Source organism: Parasteatoda tepidariorum, chromosome 9, assembly GCF_043381705.1.
Source record: "Parasteatoda tepidariorum isolate YZ-2023 chromosome 9, CAS_Ptep_4.0, whole genome shotgun sequence".
NCBI lineage: Eukaryota > Metazoa > Arthropoda > Arachnida > Araneae > Theridiidae > Parasteatoda > Parasteatoda tepidariorum.
Genome location: NC_092212.1, coordinates 46765271 through 46783023, shown reverse-complemented (window position 1 = coordinate 46783023; position 17753 = coordinate 46765271). Strand labels below are relative to the sequence as shown.

At 27.7% G+C, this 17753-nt stretch overlaps 1 protein-coding gene across 3 annotated transcripts in view; it reads right to left on the bottom strand.

Moving 5' to 3' along the window:
• The window catches only part of LOC107438880 (homeobox protein cut), a 195416-nt gene that overhangs the window by 15314 nt on the left and 162349 nt on the right, over window positions 1–17753 (bottom strand). For all 3 annotated transcript variants that reach the window (XM_071185699.1, XM_071185700.1, XM_071185701.1), the window contains 7 exons: window positions 7381–7545; window positions 5592–5666; window positions 4914–5020; window positions 4346–4479; window positions 3351–3599; window positions 2084–2224; window positions 449–745 (listed from right to left, as the gene is read on the bottom strand). In XM_071185699.1, the coding sequence (XP_071041800.1) occupies window positions 449–745; window positions 2084–2224; window positions 3351–3599; window positions 4346–4479; window positions 4914–5020; window positions 5592–5666; window positions 7381–7545 (1168 nt within the window). The remainder of the gene's footprint in view (window positions 1–448; window positions 746–2083; window positions 2225–3350; window positions 3600–4345; window positions 4480–4913; window positions 5021–5591; window positions 5667–7380; window positions 7546–17753) is intronic.

The window sequence follows — 17753 nt, the reverse complement described above, 5'->3', positions numbered from 1 at the left end:
TATTGAAGAGTACAGGGCATGAGTATATAAATATATACATACACACACTAGGTAGATAAAAGTCATGGGATAGCACAATATGCAAATGTACAGTAGTATTTGTATCGCGTACAAAATGTATATATGGGTAGTGCACTGGTTCAAGTTATTCATCTCAGAATGCTTCTGATGTAATTATGATCGCTAGACGAGAATTATCAAACTTTGAACATGGGATGGTAGTTGGAGCTAGACGATTGGGACATTCCATTTCGAAAATTGTGAGGGAATTCAACACTCCTAGATCTAAAGTGTTCAGAGTGTTCCGAGAATTCTTAATTTCTGGCTTAACCTCCCACCACGAACAACGTAGTGGGCGATTACGTTGAAGTATATATATATATATATTATACACCTGATACACAATTGTTTCAAAAAATAATTTGAGTGTAACGTTAATATTAATTACTTATGAGCTTTAAGAGTTCCTCTTGATATATGTGAGCCAGCATTACGGGAGGAAATTCTGGACCATAATGACAAAAGGCTGCCTTGGACCCGTTCATAACATCTGCATACATTGGATGATGTCCCATGGGATGCATGTGGTGTCTCACGTCCTTATGCGGAGTTTGTGGATGAGATGGAAGTGGTACTTCTGAATTGTTATTGTTGTCTTCTGTTGAAGACTGAGGAGGAGGACAAGATTCAGAGTTGATTAGTTGGTTGCGGTCTTCGTTTTCAGCTTTTGATGATCCATCTCGACCTAAAATTGAAATTTTATTAATTGTCATGTTCGAGAAACCCTTCTAAAGACATAATATATGGACGATGAATGAAAACAAAAGCGTAGCAATTGTATAAAAATATAGCCGGTTTCAGCTTATAATTCTTATCACTCTGATGACAAATCTTAGTACAAATAATATCTTTTCTGAAAAATAGTCCCTTCATAAATTAATCATAATAGTCCTTTTATAAATTTTCATAAATAGTCCTTTCATAAATCTAATCATAATGTTCCCTTCGATCAGTGCTTAGGCAAATTTTTTTTGATCTAAACGAATTTTCAAACAATGAATGAATATTTTACAATATGTTTCATATGAGTATATGTTTTTCTTAGTTCGGAATGGTCGTGCAATAAATGAATGTTCGTTAATTTGTTTTCTGATTAGATATTCATTTCATAAATGATTGTTCATGCGATAAAGGTACAAAATTAATAATTTACTTTTCTCTGTACTAATATTTCATCTTTACTACGTGTTACGCATGTACAGAAACAAATTAATTTATGGAGTTAATGGTAAGAAATTTCTTTAAAAGAGTTAATCCTAAAAAAGGTTTCTTTTATGAGAGATAATAAATAATACCGTAAATGTTAGTTGAACTGATGTATTAATTTATTTTGATAAAATTAACTCAATACATAGTTAGGATTTCAGTACAGAATTAATTTCATTTATTATCAAATTAGTGAAATCTGGAATAATTCATATATTTTTGAAAATAACGAAATTATTAAGCTGGAGCGCATACTAAATACAAAAATGTGTTAAGATTGATGAAAGATTGCAAGTTTAGTATAACCTCTATTATCAAGGATATGAAAAAAGTTCTTTGATTTAGATAAAAAAAAAAATAATACAGTGTAAGTAGACTTCAAATAGAGTGAAACAAAAATAATGGCTTTAGTGTTTTGTAACTATCAGATCAAATTGATAACTAGAATTTATTTCAGACCATCGGAAAATACTATTTTTGACACCAAAGAAAAAATATTATTTAGTTAAATCAGTAGAAATAAAAAATTAAAGATAAAAAATTTAAAAAAATGAATGAATTTTTCTTAAGAATGTTTTAAAATCATATTTGAATTCCTAAATTTTCTCTTGCATGCATCAAATCCAACTTTGTTTGTAATTTCACTACAATTATATTTTTAAAAAATTTTTGTTTTGATAATATTTTCCTTACATCGTATTCCTTATGGTCTGATGTCTTAGGTTGCTATGTTAGTTAATATTTAATCTAATGGTTTTCCAGTGGAAAACTTCAAATATCTACTAAAAACAAAAGGAAGGAAGAATAGAAATTTTGCCTTTTTTGGGAAGTAATGACTTCAGCAGAAGGACACAGTGTTGATCGCAAGCCCAAGCATGCATTTTTCTATAGGAATCTCTTCCTTTTTCAGTGAGTTTGTCCCATGGCTTTGGCTTCGATAACAGCTCTGACACCGTTCCTGAAACAAATTTATGAGCACTAGATTAGTCATTTTGAAAGCTTCCTTATTTTTTTAGGGGAATTTTTATTAAAGGTACGCATTCTCATCAAGATAATACACTGTTAGAATTTTCCTTCTGAAATTACGGTAAAATAACCGGCAGCAGTCAGTCCATCCGATTAACCATGAAGTTTATAGTTAAAAACTTTTCTTTACCGATATGGTTATGAAACTGTTTACAGCTGGTACGGTTAAAAAACCACGAATACAAAACTATTCGGTTTCGTAACCATTTACAATTAGGATAGTTTCTAAGCCATAAAAATATAACTTAGATAGTCATTGAAACGTTGTGGATGCTGCGCCATTTATGAGTGAATGACAGTTTCGTGTTCTAATACACCCCGGAGTGGTACCAATCCTTGGATCAAATGGTACCGGGCCATCCGGGGAACATTAAATTATTTCCATTTTTTTTATTGTGGTGTATTTCCCTCGAATTTATTACTCTTTCTATGGATGAGAGGTTAACTGGAAGGTGAGAGACGTCATCTAAAGCCGCACCAATACCGCGCATGTATCTGTATTTTGTTTTGAAGGAATGTTTAAATACAATTAAATCAAAACCATCTAAAATATCAATGTCCTCCCCCTCCCTTTAACGGGCCGCAATAAAATTATCAAACGTTGGCCGCTGCTCGACGATAAAAAGATTGGAGGAGCTGGTCTAGGGTCAGCGATTGAAGAGTACAGGATACTAGAAGATTTTCATGTATTGAAAGAAAAGAAGAAACATTGTGGCATCAACGCAGGGATACGAACCCCTGTTCAGCCGGTTATTGACCGATTGGCCCTTTTAGCTACAGTATGTATCTAGCTGCATGGAACAAAATGGCTTCATAAGGTGGGCCAAGTTGACGCGGATAGAATTCTGGTTGTTGAACCGTAATTGAAAAAAACAATCATTAAACGTTTTTTTCTCATACTTAACAGTTTGAATATCATCTTTTTAATAGTTATTTGAGTGTTTTGGTTTAAATATGGTAAAATAACAATTAAATAAATTGCTATTTAACCATTTTTACTGGGAAATTTCTAACAGTGAACAGAATAACTTTTCAAAATGAACAAATATGATTTATACCTTGTGATAACCCAAGGACTAGCTTTGCAAATAGCCTTTGTCCAATGTTGTTGACACTCAGCAGCTCGCGCACGCACCTTGATATGGTGAGTGTATTCAGAGGCTCCCCGCAGAATCTGTCAACATTGATACGAAGACATCGTTGCAATTGCTCTGTTGATACTACATCCACCTGATCGACTACTGAAGACACAGAGGGAGGAGTGGATGCCGAGGTTGGTTCTTCAGTACCACCAACACTTTCGTCATCTGTAATTTTGCATCAGATTTGATTAGCTTGTCATACTTATTTATGATATGTACTTTCATATATATTGCTATCAAGAATCATTTAAAACGTTTAGCTGAGACTTAAATGAAGCATTATTGAACGAAAAGATTATATTTTTGTTATTAATAATATTAGAATCAATCTTCTGGAGAGTCAATTCAAAATTGAATCATAACGGTTTAAAGTAATTCTGCGAATTTACTATTGACGTGTTTTTATTTTTTCATTTATCGTATTCGCCGAATTGCATCATTCGTATCGTAATGTCGCTGAATTTATTGTGGTGTTAATCTATATTTTCATTTAAAATGAGCCATATTATTATATAGTTAAGTGTAAGAAGGAGAAAAGTGATGGCAGAAATCTCAACCGAAACCTTATATGATATGGTGCAATGATTATTTTTCAATCATTTTTAAGGAATAACAAATATCTGAGTGCACAAAAGTAGAATTGGCTATTTCTTTTGTTGCACCGTTAAAAAAATTGTTTAACTCGTAATAATCTAAGTAATATTAAAGTATTTTTAAACGTAGAAACAATGTAGTCAAAATTTGTACTCTTTCATGTTGTTTAACTTACTTAATGCAGTAATTTGTACTCTTTCATGTTGTTTAACTTACTTACTTAGTAGGAATAACTTGAATAATAATATGATTTAGCGTTAGTCAATCTATCAAATAGTGCGTGTAAAACAAAAGTACATTTTTTAAGTGTTTCATACCCGATGGAGGTGTCATTCTAGCTCCGTTTGTGTCAGCTGGTTCAGAAGGAGTTTTCTCATTGGTCGGTGAATTTGCTTCAGCTTGATCATTGCCCCAAGCCTGCCAACCTCCCATATCAAGAGCTTTTAAAAGTCTGAATAAAAAACATTTAAATAAAAATTTAGCACGATGAAAATTTAGAAATTTTCATTAATAATAACACCGGGGAACAATTTTTCTTTTGTTTTCTGTTGCTCGAGATTTAACAGGTTTTAGAAACTTTCATTTCACTGATTTTAAACTTGCAATCGGTTTTTTCTTCAAGCTATGGATTTTTTAAATGGTATTTTTAATATTTTTTTGATGAAATGTACTCCTGTTATATATAACGTTTTTACACCTATTCATGTCGACGAAAAATAGACTAAAAATGTCATCAAAAAAATCTGTAGCCTTAAGAGCAAAACTAATTCAAGATTTGAAATAAACACACCATAAATTAGGCAAGATAATATTTATATAAATGCAACAAAAAGCTTGTTCCCCAGTGTAAACTATTTAAAAGTGGATGCTCTATGAAGAGCTTACCGTAGTTCTCTTTTTAAATCGGTGTAATCTTGCTGACGAAGTAGCTTTTCAGCGAGATCCTTGATTACTCTATCTTTTTCTGTTACCATGTCTTGAAGTTGAGATATCTAAAACATAAGGAATTCTTTAAAACTTCTATTTTTTTAAAAAAGGAAATTGAGTTTTCTTCTAAATAAAATAAAATTGATGCCATTGCCAATAGGAGTAAATTAAATTAAGGATTCTGAAACTTTGCGATTCTTTTAATAGAAAAATTGTGCTTCCTAGATTTTTGTTTTACACTTGGTCTTTGGCTGTATATCGTTGCTCTGTTGTAAGCTTATTATTGTAGTAAAAAAAAATATTTGAGCTGTCAAACTTAGCATTCAAAGTAAAAAGCTCTCAGGATTTTTAAATTAAAAACAAATAATATAAAATTCATTGATCATAGTTATTTACTTTGCGGGGGATCATAGCTTAAAAATTTTAAAATTAATAACATTTTATATGATTTTAAATAAACATCATCCTCAAGGCCCGTAAGTGAGTCAATGACGAAAATTGCATCTTGCTCAAATTTCCAAAGGAAGTTATAATAAATCTACTGTTATTATAAAAAACGCAAATGCGTATATTATCACAAAACTAATGAAATTTCCTATAAAAACCATAGAATGAAATGTTATATACGAATCTTACTTTTGATGTGCTAATTTCTTTCAAATTGTTGATGCTTGATTGAAGTCGTTGCATCTCATCTACAAGGTGAGATACCTGAAACAAATTTATGCATTAAAAAAAAAAAGGAAGTCATAACCATATTAGAAGTCAGAATGTACAAAAGTAGATTAAACATAGGAAAAAAACTTTCGTATTGAAAGAAATTCGGCAAAAAATTATTCGTATCATATAGTTATAATTAAATTTCAACTATGAATGAAGCTAGGAAATTAGTGATAAGTGAAACTGTTTCTGCTCACATAATAATGATAGCTCTTTTTGAAATAGTTTTATGTTAAATCTATATTACATTTAGTTTATATTATATTTAATTTACATTGTTATTAATTTATATTATATTTAATTTATATTATATTTAATTATCAATTTTTGGCACTTGTTTAATTTTGACTGTTCTTATTTTCTGTAAGAAAAAAATTGGATTTAAATTTATCAGTTCTTGATAGAATTTAATGATTTAATATAAATATACAATCTAATTAATATAAATATATATTTAGTGATTTAATATAAGTTAGAAGTTATTTAATTAAGCTCTCTAGAATAGTTAAAAATATCTTCATTCTATTTCAATTAAAACANAATCTATATTACATTTAGTTTATATTATATTTAATTTACATTGTTATTAATTTATATTATATTTAATTTATATTATATTTAATTATCAATTTTTGGCACTTGTTTAATTTTGACTGTTCTTATTTTCTGTAAGAAAAAAATTGGATTTAAATTTAGCAGTCCTTGATAGAATTTAATGATTTAATATAAATATACATTTAGTGATTTAATATAAGTTAGAAGATATTTAATAAAGCTCTCTAGAATAGTTAAACATATCTTCATTCTATTTCGATCAAAACACGTTTTTTGTAGAAAAATAAACTCATGAATTAATTAGTATTAAATTAAAATGTATAGATAAAAGTTACAGTTTACAGAAAATAGCTAAAGTTAGATGAGTTAAAAAAAATCATAAGTATATCTTAAAATATGTAATCTATTCTTCGTGTTCAGTTCTGGAAGTTAACGAAATTCATTCAAAATTTTAAGATAAATAAATGATAATAAATAAATATTAACTATGTAACAATGGATAATCACCGAAACTTATACTTTTATTTATTTTTTTCTCTCAATATTTTATCAACTAGGTGAGTTTTGTCCACCACATTTATCCAATTTAACAGCAAGCTGCTCAAAGATATAAATTTTCGTTAAAAAAAAAAGAACAAACTTAACTACATTAGGTTGATAATTAAGTTGAAAATTAATAAAGTGATACATCTAAAAAATTGGTACATTTTGGAGACACTACAAATATTCATAATTCATCTTTCTGTTTTTAAAGGCTTGCATTGCAAAAGATAGAATTTTTTTTTTCGAATTAAAACTTTCAGGTTTTTGATAATATAAATATTTTCAAGTGAAAGCATATCAATACTCAAAGTACGAATAAGATACTTCATTACGCTTTTTTTCTTAGTAACTATATTTAAAGTTGCATAAAAATTTATGTTTTTGCCGAATTGTAAGATACAATTTAAACAAAAATTTAAATGAAAGAAAAAGTAATTTAATGATTTCATTTGAAATTTATATTGCATTGAATCGATTTTTCATAATATTCATTTGTGGTATAAATATTTAACAGAAAAAAGACAAGAAAAAAGACAAAAAGCATTGAGTAAATAACAACTCTACAACTGATAAGTTACTAAACTGTCTAGGAGATGGCAGCACTCACCTCTCTTTTCTTCGTTGCGAGTTCCATGTGCAAATTGATGGAGCCAAGGAGCGTGTCGGGGGATTGCGTCATCCGCTCCTCCTCTTCTCGACGTCCAGGATGATCTTTGATCTTCTCTTCATCTTCACACTCATCGTCCAAACATTCTTCTCCTAGTGCTGCCCTCTGTCGAAAAGAGGAAAATTCAATACACGACTTCAGAGAATGGAAATACAAAAATATATGTATTTTTTTCATTTATTTACGTTATTAAGTTTAGATAGACTGTTATTTCTAAATTTATAGAAATTGAAAATATTAAAGAATTTAAATTATTGATTTTAATTTTTTTTCTTTGGTAAATTTAAATACAGAAATCAATTTATTGTTTTTCCCCCTCTCTCTTTCTAATTTAGCTACAATATTACAAATGAACTGCAAAATTTAGGAATATGTTCTTTTCAGATTCATAAAAATTGAAAATATTAAGTCATTTAATTTGTTTTAGTTTGATCAGGTTATTTCTTAACCTTAATGACTCTTTTTGCCCATTATGGGCTGTTGCGGGAATGCTTTATTTAGGCATAATTCACAAGTCGAAAATAGCCACTCACCAGTAAGAGAGAGCATAACAATTCCATATTATCACCCAAAAACGTATGATTTGAATTGCATATGCATTTTTGTGCGCAAGAGATATATTGCATATAAGGAAACAAGAGTGGCATAATTGCATTCGTCAATCAATATGCAGATGCCCATTTATGGGAGAAATACGCTCATTTAATTTAAAAAACAATAGTATATAAATTAAAGTTATCAAAATGATGCCGTAATCTTTCTAATATTATCCTTTTCATTGACGGACGGAGAAGTTTCTTAACGGAAAATATCTCTTTCTTTCTTTATTTTTGATAAAATAAATTTGATTTTATTGTTTCTACGTCTTTTTTTTTCTTTCTTTTTAACAAAATGGATATGATAGAGCATCTTTTTTATGCGCATAATTCTTGTTTTATTAGATATGAGAAATCGTGTTTGATGTTCTGAAGATTGTTAATATTTTTACTAAACAATATAAAAATGATACTTTTTTTAGATACATCATTTAATACTATCGGCATGTATCTCTTATATCAAATGTATCTATAAAATCTATCAGCATCAATCTGTTAATTTTTTTAATATATATTAATGCTTATTTTTGTTCAATATAATGAAATATAAATTTTTTGAGCAAATAATTGTGATCAGTAACAATTGCGCTAAAAGAAAATTTATTTTTAAAAAACCTAATGTATAAAATATTTATTTGATTAAATTACCTACATAATTATGCTAAATAATTATACTGTCTGAACAAATAAAAAAATTGCAACAAAACTCTAAAATTGCTTAAGCTTTTCATCATGATTGTATCACAGACATATGATTGATGCATATCAGAAAATATTGCAAAAATAGTAATCATTAGTTTACGAAGAAAAAAATCATAAAATAATTAGTATTTTTTATTACGATTTGTGAATGCAATTTTACATTTTTTAAACTATAATACAAAAATTTTAAAACTTCTCGCAGAAAAATTATTTATATCTACCCCTGATGGACAATGTCTCAAACAAATTCTGATCCATTGCAGATTTTATTAAATGTGTCAATAAAATCTGAATAATGAATTGTGATATATTTTACATACATTGTTTGACATATAATTATGTTTTACACATATATTTAATTATTTTTAATCCATTAAATTATAGTCAATAACGGTTATCAAAATTTTGTAATTTTTCAGAATTATATAATTGTAATTATAAAACGCGTTTTTTTGCCAATCACAATATTTTTATTAGTTTAGTATACATTTGATTTGCTTTTAAAGGCAGTTAAGTCGTGATTTTAACTACTCAGTCACTGAGCTTAACTTTAGTCATTATACGTCAATTTCGCATGCTTTATCTTAGGATTTCACATGTTATTAATAAAAAGTAGAAAGATGGGAGAAATTCTTATTAATTCCAAGCCTACTGGAGCAATCATTTCATATATGATAGAAAGTTTTTAATATAGAACTAGTTTTTGGTTTCACTATACGAATTTCTGTTTTTGTGCTCATTTTTCTATCAGTTTAGGGATTTTTTCGAGGTAAAATATCTTGCTCCAATCGACCTTTAATTAGAATAAGGAATTCTTTCATACTACCTATACATATATGTCACAACTACACAATAAACAACATACGTAATTCATGCATCCTAGAGTAAAAGTTTAATAGATATTTTTCCAAAACTTCATTCAAAGCATATCTGCAAGATATTAAAAGCATATCGTATTAAGCTTCTCTTACAGTTTTTGTGAAAAAGCTAACTTATTTTACACGATATACAGATGGAAACAGTTTAAAATACTTTTAATATAATCTATATACTGTTTAATATTTGTATTTCAGAATGGACACATCACTCAATCAACACTACTTAGAAATTATTTTTGCGTTGCTGCCCTTGAAGAAATTTTTTTATTTTACAATACATTTGGTAGTTTTTATTTAAAAGTTTCATTACTTTATTTTTCCCTCACAAGTTAGTTCATTTGAAAATAAGTTTAAACTTGATATTATTTTAAAAGAATTAGAATTCCATCTATTAATAAAATTTCGAAGCTTTAATCATGTCTTGACACTGTTTCGACAGTGTACTGTAATATGAAGAAATTCCGTATCAGATTATTGTAAAAAGTACCGGCACTCAAGGTGCCGGTACTTTTTATTGTAAAATCCAATTCCAGCGGAACATGCAACGGAACAAGAAATCTGATGTACCGTAATTTTTACAGTAATAATAACAGCATTATCACTGAATCACTCTAAATAAATATTACTGTAACAATTGCTGCATTGTATTTTACAGTAAAAATGAATTCTACGGATGACGCACCCAAAGTGCCGATACTTTATATCGTAATTTGATCCAGAATTTTTTACTGTGCATTTTAGTAAGGTCTTTGATGAATTATTTAAAGTTTATTTTATCATTATTTAAATATTTCGTGGCTTTTCGGGGGTATTCAGCATTCCATTACTCTCTCTGAGTGATATTAAAATATGTAAATTTTTAGAGAAAACTTCTGCTAAATATTTAGTGTCTCTGTCTAGCACTTTTTTCAAGGAACAAATGCTATTTTTATAACTGTTTTTTAACAGTTTCATTAATATATAAGAAACAGAAGATAAGAAACAGAAATCATCTTAAATAGTTAGTCCAATAGCAAAAAAGATTACAGCTAGAGATAAGCTGCGATAATATATAATATATCTAAAATTGTAGAAGCATGATATATTAATAAAATAGTAAAAATAAGTTATTTCAAATATGCATCAATTTTATTCATTGCCTTTCAGTAAGAAACGGCTCTTTCAGCATGTTTTGTTTATATAGTATTACAGACTTAGTTTCGGTTAAATTTTTAACCATAAATATTTTCCTCATTAGTTGTGCTTATACCTGTATTCCTTCACAGTTTGTTTTTCGTTTATTAGTTGATTGATTGTCTCAGTTGAAATTAATAGATTAAAAAAATGTCTCATAAACATATTTACTGAATTTTATTTTTATGTACTACTTAACACGATGTACCCTTTATATTTTGATATTAATAATTGCGTTTTTCTGACATCTGTAGTAAGGTCACTCCTATGGATTTTGGCAAAATTTATTTTAATTTTCTAATAAACTTTTTTTAAATCCCGTTTAACTAAAAAAAAAAGTGAATATTTTTTAGCAAGCATCGTTGAAGATTTCTTTGAGAACATTTTAGAATACTGTTTTGCAAACATTTTTGAATTCTGTTTCGTACAATATGCTTACAACAATTGGATAAGCAATTTTTAATTGATAAGCATAATAAAATATGCAAATTAACAGCAACAAATATTGAGAAAAAAAAATCCTTCAAATATTTGATATTTTGAATCCACCAACTGAAGTTTTCATGGAAAAGAAATATATCTATAGAGTTTCTCTGGATAATCTTTGCTGAACGATATCCTCAATACTCTAATTCCCGGAACAAGCAATTTCCCTTCTTCGGTTCATAATCGCATCAAGAAGTTATAGCTCCAAATACGAACAATAAAGGCGATAAGTATTTTTCGAACGAGGCTTCGGGGATCAATTGGGGGGCCTCGCATTTTCGTACGATTCGCTAATCGGCGGTGAGCACGACGCTAGCTATTTATGCAAATGAGCTTCCATATGACTTCACGCGGTTCATTTTCGTTAATGAAACTGGACTTATAAAGATAACGCCAGCAGTTATGCTTCTGCCGCAGAAAATATACTAGATTGTTATGAAGCTTATTTGTATAGCATATATATGAAATTTTGTTCAGCTGTGTGTGAAATAGGGATAAGGATCTAATCTTGTACTTCAGTTTTAGATGACTGAAAATTTTTATTACTATATATGCATTCAATTTTCAGAAATAACATTTTTTTATTATATTGGGTATATTATCATGAATAAAGCATTCACGTAGTAAAGCGAATGTAATTTTTGCCGTAGATTATTTTTCAATTATTCACTTTACTACGGAAAATCAGTTCTAAAGAAAAGTTTCAGGTAAATTGATAGTGTGAATAAAATTAGAGTGAACAGTAAAAATTAATTAACAATTTTTTCCTAAATAATCTGACATGTTACACAGTTATAAATCTTAATCAGTTGCATCGGCATGAAAGTTAAATTTATTTATCTTTTTTGTTAAATCTGTGATATTATGGTTCAACTTGAAAAGAAGTCCCATCTTTATACAGAAATTTTCTCACAATGGAGTTTTCAGCAATGACAATCTCCAACGAAAAATCATTCAGTATAAATTCCTTCAAATATGCTACATCTTTGTACCATTAAAAACATTGGTATACATCAAATCGTAATAAATTTGCGCAACTTAGGCATGAAGTTAAGCATATAGATGCGCCGGTTTAATCTATTTTTCATTGGTTATGCGAAATTATGATTTCATTGAATGGTTATCATAATCATTGTACGAAAATTCTCTTCAAACGAACTTTTTGCCATTTCACTAAATTGAAATAGCAACAAAGTTGTTGAAATATGCAAAAATTTTGCACTGTTAAAAACATTGGCGCTCATTAAATCGGAATATATTCATTTCAAATTCGGTATAAAGTATGAGCATATCGATATACAACATTCATTTTTGTTTTAGAGATGCGGTATCATGGTTAAAATGAATGTTTATAATACTATATGAAAACTTTTCCTATACGACATTTACTACGTGATTCTCTAAATGAAAAATTGCAAACAATAAATTTGTTCAAATACTATTTACACTATTAATAATATCGTAGCACATTATATATCAATATATTCACAACTATTTAGGTATCAATATGAGCATATCGAGCAATATGAGCAATCACGAGCTTAAATTTTTAGAATGGGTCAGTTCTCTGATTTGGAGTCTTTGGATGCTCACTATCATCCGAAAATAGTAAAAAAAAGTTTAATCGGTTTTAGTGTCAGGGGAAGAGTTGCGATATACTATTCTTCTCTTTTTCTTATAATTTAACGATTTTATGCTGAAATAAAATGTTTTTAAAACACACTTTTCATTTTTATGCAATACATTTTACAACGTTGCACTGACTGTATATTTTATTCTAATTTTTTACTAAAAAACAATTCATTGAAATATACATTTAAAAATTGGGAATCTGATTGGTGCATTTGAAGCAGAACGATTATACCAGGTTCAGTAAGAATGTTTCTAGAGCTTCTAAACCTTTTGAATTATGTTTTATTATTTTTCAAATCTTAACAATTTTCATCGTAGTTTGCTTTTCAGATATAATTAGTTGTGATATCAATAAAAGAATTGTTATTAAATACAAAATAATGCCCTCTCGTGAAAACTGTAACTGGATTGTTTGAAAAGTCAAGTGTCAAACGATTTTTTGAGAAGGCAACTGTCAAGCGATTTTTTACTATTCAGAAGTTAAGAGAATTTGGAGAGAACTTCAAAAGCTCAAAGTCATGCTGATCTAACCCATTGGCTATGCAATATAGTGGTTTTATTGAACAGTTGCATCACACATTATAAAAATTTTCCTTTACGACTTTTTGCTATATCTCTTAATAAAAAATTTGGAAACATAAATGATCTAAGCACTATTAAAAACACTGGTTCTCATTAAATCGTAATAAATTTGCTGCAATTTTAGTAAGGTATCAAGTTGAAAAATATCGACATGCGAATTTCATCTATTTTTACATTGTTTATGTGGTGTTATGGTTCATTTTCTATGTCATATTTTCTTAGGAAAAGTTTTGGATAAGGTCTTTTCTCGAAAAAAAAATTTCTTAGTAGAGTTTTTTAAAAGTATTTGATTTTATAAAAATCGAAAATTATCTTAAAAGTCTCATGCTCTATAGGTTTTTTTTTATGGTTAGTACTTATATATAATATCTTAAGCTGTTTAAAAAAATTTTTTTTAGTACAAAAACACTGAGTTTATAGTTAACATTCTAAACTTTCAAAATTCGTTTTGTCATTTTAGATTGCAAAGAATGAAATGGTATTTTTTAAGAAAGTTTAAATCTTAGTAAGAATGTAAAAAAAACTTTGAAACACACATTTTTTAATAAAATATTTTAGCCTCCCTAAAAAAAAAAAAAAAAAAAAAAAANAAAAAAAAAAAAAAAAAAAAAAAAAAAAAAAAAAAAAAAAAAAAAAAAAAAGAAATGTGTGTAAAAACTAAGAAATAATTATCTTTTTAAATATATTGTCTTAAATATAGGTTGTATTTTAACATTTATTTGAATTTAATTTATTAAATCAAACAAAATGTTATAAATTTTTTAAAGTTAATTTAAAGGATTTAGAACTAATAATAAACTTCACACTGTTAATAATTTTACAATGTTTCTAAATAGTGATATTTGAAAAAAAATTCTAAAAAATTTCTTTTTAAAACAATCCAATTCAAAATTGAAAATCTATTTTCTTTAAATATTCTGATTTTAAAGTAGGAAGTGTTCGTAGCAACTGGATTGTAGAAATAGTATAAGACTCAATAGCTCTATTGGAGTTGGGGAAAAACCGATACAGACTTTCTCGAAGATTCAAAAAATTGAGCAAGGGTAATTTCCATAAATGTATACAGTATTGACTATAAATATCGAATATATATATGTTAGGACAAAATAGCGAACTTTATTTTTTCCATTATAATAGTCCCTCACAATACAGTAGTAGCAATAAATAGACTTGCCCTTACACGAAATTGTACGTAAAATATTCCATTCTTTTGTAAATGGTGCATGTACAAAACACTCAATGCTTTCGATGGATTTTACTAAGGGATGCGTTTTATATCAATATTATACACCGAGTTTCCACCGAAACAAAACCAATTTGCATAGATATAGGGAAGTTTACTGCTTTACGTGGTTCCCTACGATGTGGGGACTTTCCCCGTGGTCTATTTTTTTTGGATTAATTGATTGAAAGTTCTACATAACTGTTGTAGTTGTTCTTTGAGAAAAATAATCGAACTTTTCGTTTGGCTTTAGAGAGTTTGAAGTATAAAGGTGTTTTTTTTCCGTCAAAGTTACACAATGACTTTTTTCAAAATTATAAAAGAAAATAAGAATAAATTAGTGTCGGATACTACTTTTGTTTTTATGCATTTGAAAGCAATAATAGAATAAAATCTTTTTTTCGAAAATATCGCCTGCAACTGTGTTTTTGTAATAATAAATCTGATATTTATAATATAGTTGCTAACTAAATCATCAAGTAGCATTTTGCATTTTATAATGCATCTGAAAACGATAATCGAATAAAATCTTTGTTTTAGAAATATCGTTTGCAACTGTGATGAACCATTGGGAAATCTAATATTTATAGTATTCTCGAAAACTAGATTTTTCTTAAAAGCAAAATGTTAATATTAAAAAATTTCATTTATTGCTTTAGTAACAACTGTTTTTAAAACTAATTTTGCAAATTGAGACTAAAATAAACTAATACTAATATTGAAAAAATTAACAAATAATGTATTATTATAACTTTAAATTTAAGTGATTTTCTTTTCTTATAAGTTTTTGCCTTTAAATAGCATATATTTTTTTAACATTATTTTTTTAATAAAATTAATATTAATGGTTTTAATGCTTTTAGTATTTGAATAACAGAAACTGGTTAAAAACCTGATCAGTGGTAATAAATTGAAAATGAAATTAAAATGAAAATTTCGGTAAAAAAACAAGTTTTTATTAAAAAATGACTAGTATATTAATTAATATTTATATTTAATAAATACTAGTAATTTATTAAACGACTAGTATTTATTATTTTGAAAGTATTTATTAATATTCAGAGTCTCAACCATAATAATAAACGTTAATTTCATGCAAATCAATTTTTTTTAAAAAGGCAAATGAAAATTATTAAATGAAATATCGAATTTTTTTTCATAAATGAAACAGATTTATAACTTTTAGAGAAGAATAAATGCATCTCGATTTTTTCTATGACAATTTTCTTCTATACAGTTAAAAATTTCGTTGAACATTTGTTGCAAACTTCAAATAAGGTGTCGAGTTAAACCATATTATTCTTAAAAATTATTATTTGCTTACATTTGATTATGCTTGATTGATTTGATTATGTCAAAATGTTTTTTTTATGGTTGCAAAAAAAAAAAAATCATGATATATTATTGATAGAGTTTAACACTGAGATGATATTTATTACAGCGTAAATAAGCAAGTGCCATTTTCGATTGTTTTCCAACACGTTGAAGTGCAAACGAAGCAAAAAAAAAATAAATTTCTTGAATACGTTCTCAATTTCCCATGAGAACTTGCTATTTTAGTCGTTACCGTAACCTTTTTTAACCTACAATAATTGAAAAGGACGAGTTAAATCTATTGCACTCAAGTGTCAAACTCAAACAAAACCATGCCTTTTGAATACTTCTAATTTTTCATTTAAACATTTCTTCTTACACTGCTAAAAATTTTGGAACGTGTTGAACTACAATATTGCTTAAACTTTAGTGCAATATTATCTTGATAATTCTTGATAATATCTTGCAATATAATCTTCTTGAACTTGATTACACGATGTCGTAATGGTTCAATTTAACAAATTATCGAGATTGCAGTAAAACTTGCATAATGTGGCACTGATATTGTAATTCAATATATAGCCGATTTTTATAACAGAGTTAATAAACAAGCGCCATTTTTGATTGCGTGCAAACTAAGCAAAAAACTTACTTTTTAAATAGGATTTCCCTTTCATAAAACTTGCTATTGAAGTCGTAACCATTAACTTTTATAATCTACAACATTTGAAAGGGTCGTTTAAATCGAATGCATTAAACGGAAAAGTATTAACAAAAATTAAAACAAGATTAGATTTTACTATTTAGAATTACAGAATTCTAAATAGCTTTGATTTTTCATTTAAAAATGGGTTTCCCTTAAATTTTCGGGTCAAATTACGGTAAAAAGGACTCGCACTCAGAGTGCTGGTACCGCAAAATCCATTTTTCCGTAGATTCGCCTTAAATTTTACAATCGTGTTTACAGTGAAATTTCTGAAACCCTGTTATTAAATAAAAATTACGGTAGAAAATTTTACGGTAAAATGGATGATATATCCAGGGAGTATTTTTTACCAAAATCTGATCCGGAATTTTTTAAAGTGTACATTGTTAAAAATTTAGGTACGCGGTGAATCATAATATCGTTTTATGCAATATTAATCAGTTGCAAAGCTAAACCATGCTATTCTTAAAAATAATCCCTTTTGAATTTGATCAGACTATGTTGCATGATTCAATTTATTACCTGATATTACAGAAAAATTTGCAGTTCAATATTGAACGAATATTTCTATATTTTCAGAAATATCGGTTCCTCGTTGAACCAAATATCGTTATTTTGAACATATATAATGAAAATTTACTGCAACGTTAATAAATTGTTAGTTTGAACTGTATTTCCGTTAGAGTTGTTTAATAATCAGTGGTCTGTTCAGACATTTTGTGAAAGGTCCTGTTTTTGTAAAATAGTGAAAAAACTACTTATAATTTGTGAATATAAAATAAGCGTTAAGTCACATTCTTTCAACCAGGGTTCTGCTTTTGGGAATTTGTTCAAATAGGGTCCTAATATTTCAAAAATTGCTAAAAATCTTTTCAAGAAGTTTTTAAATTGTAAATAGATACAAGATTCTGCTCAACAATCGCTGCTACTAAATTAGAGATGCAACATACAAATATTTGGTATTTAGCCAATATTACTCAACACCGAATATTCATTTCGGACGAATAATGGAAACAAAATCA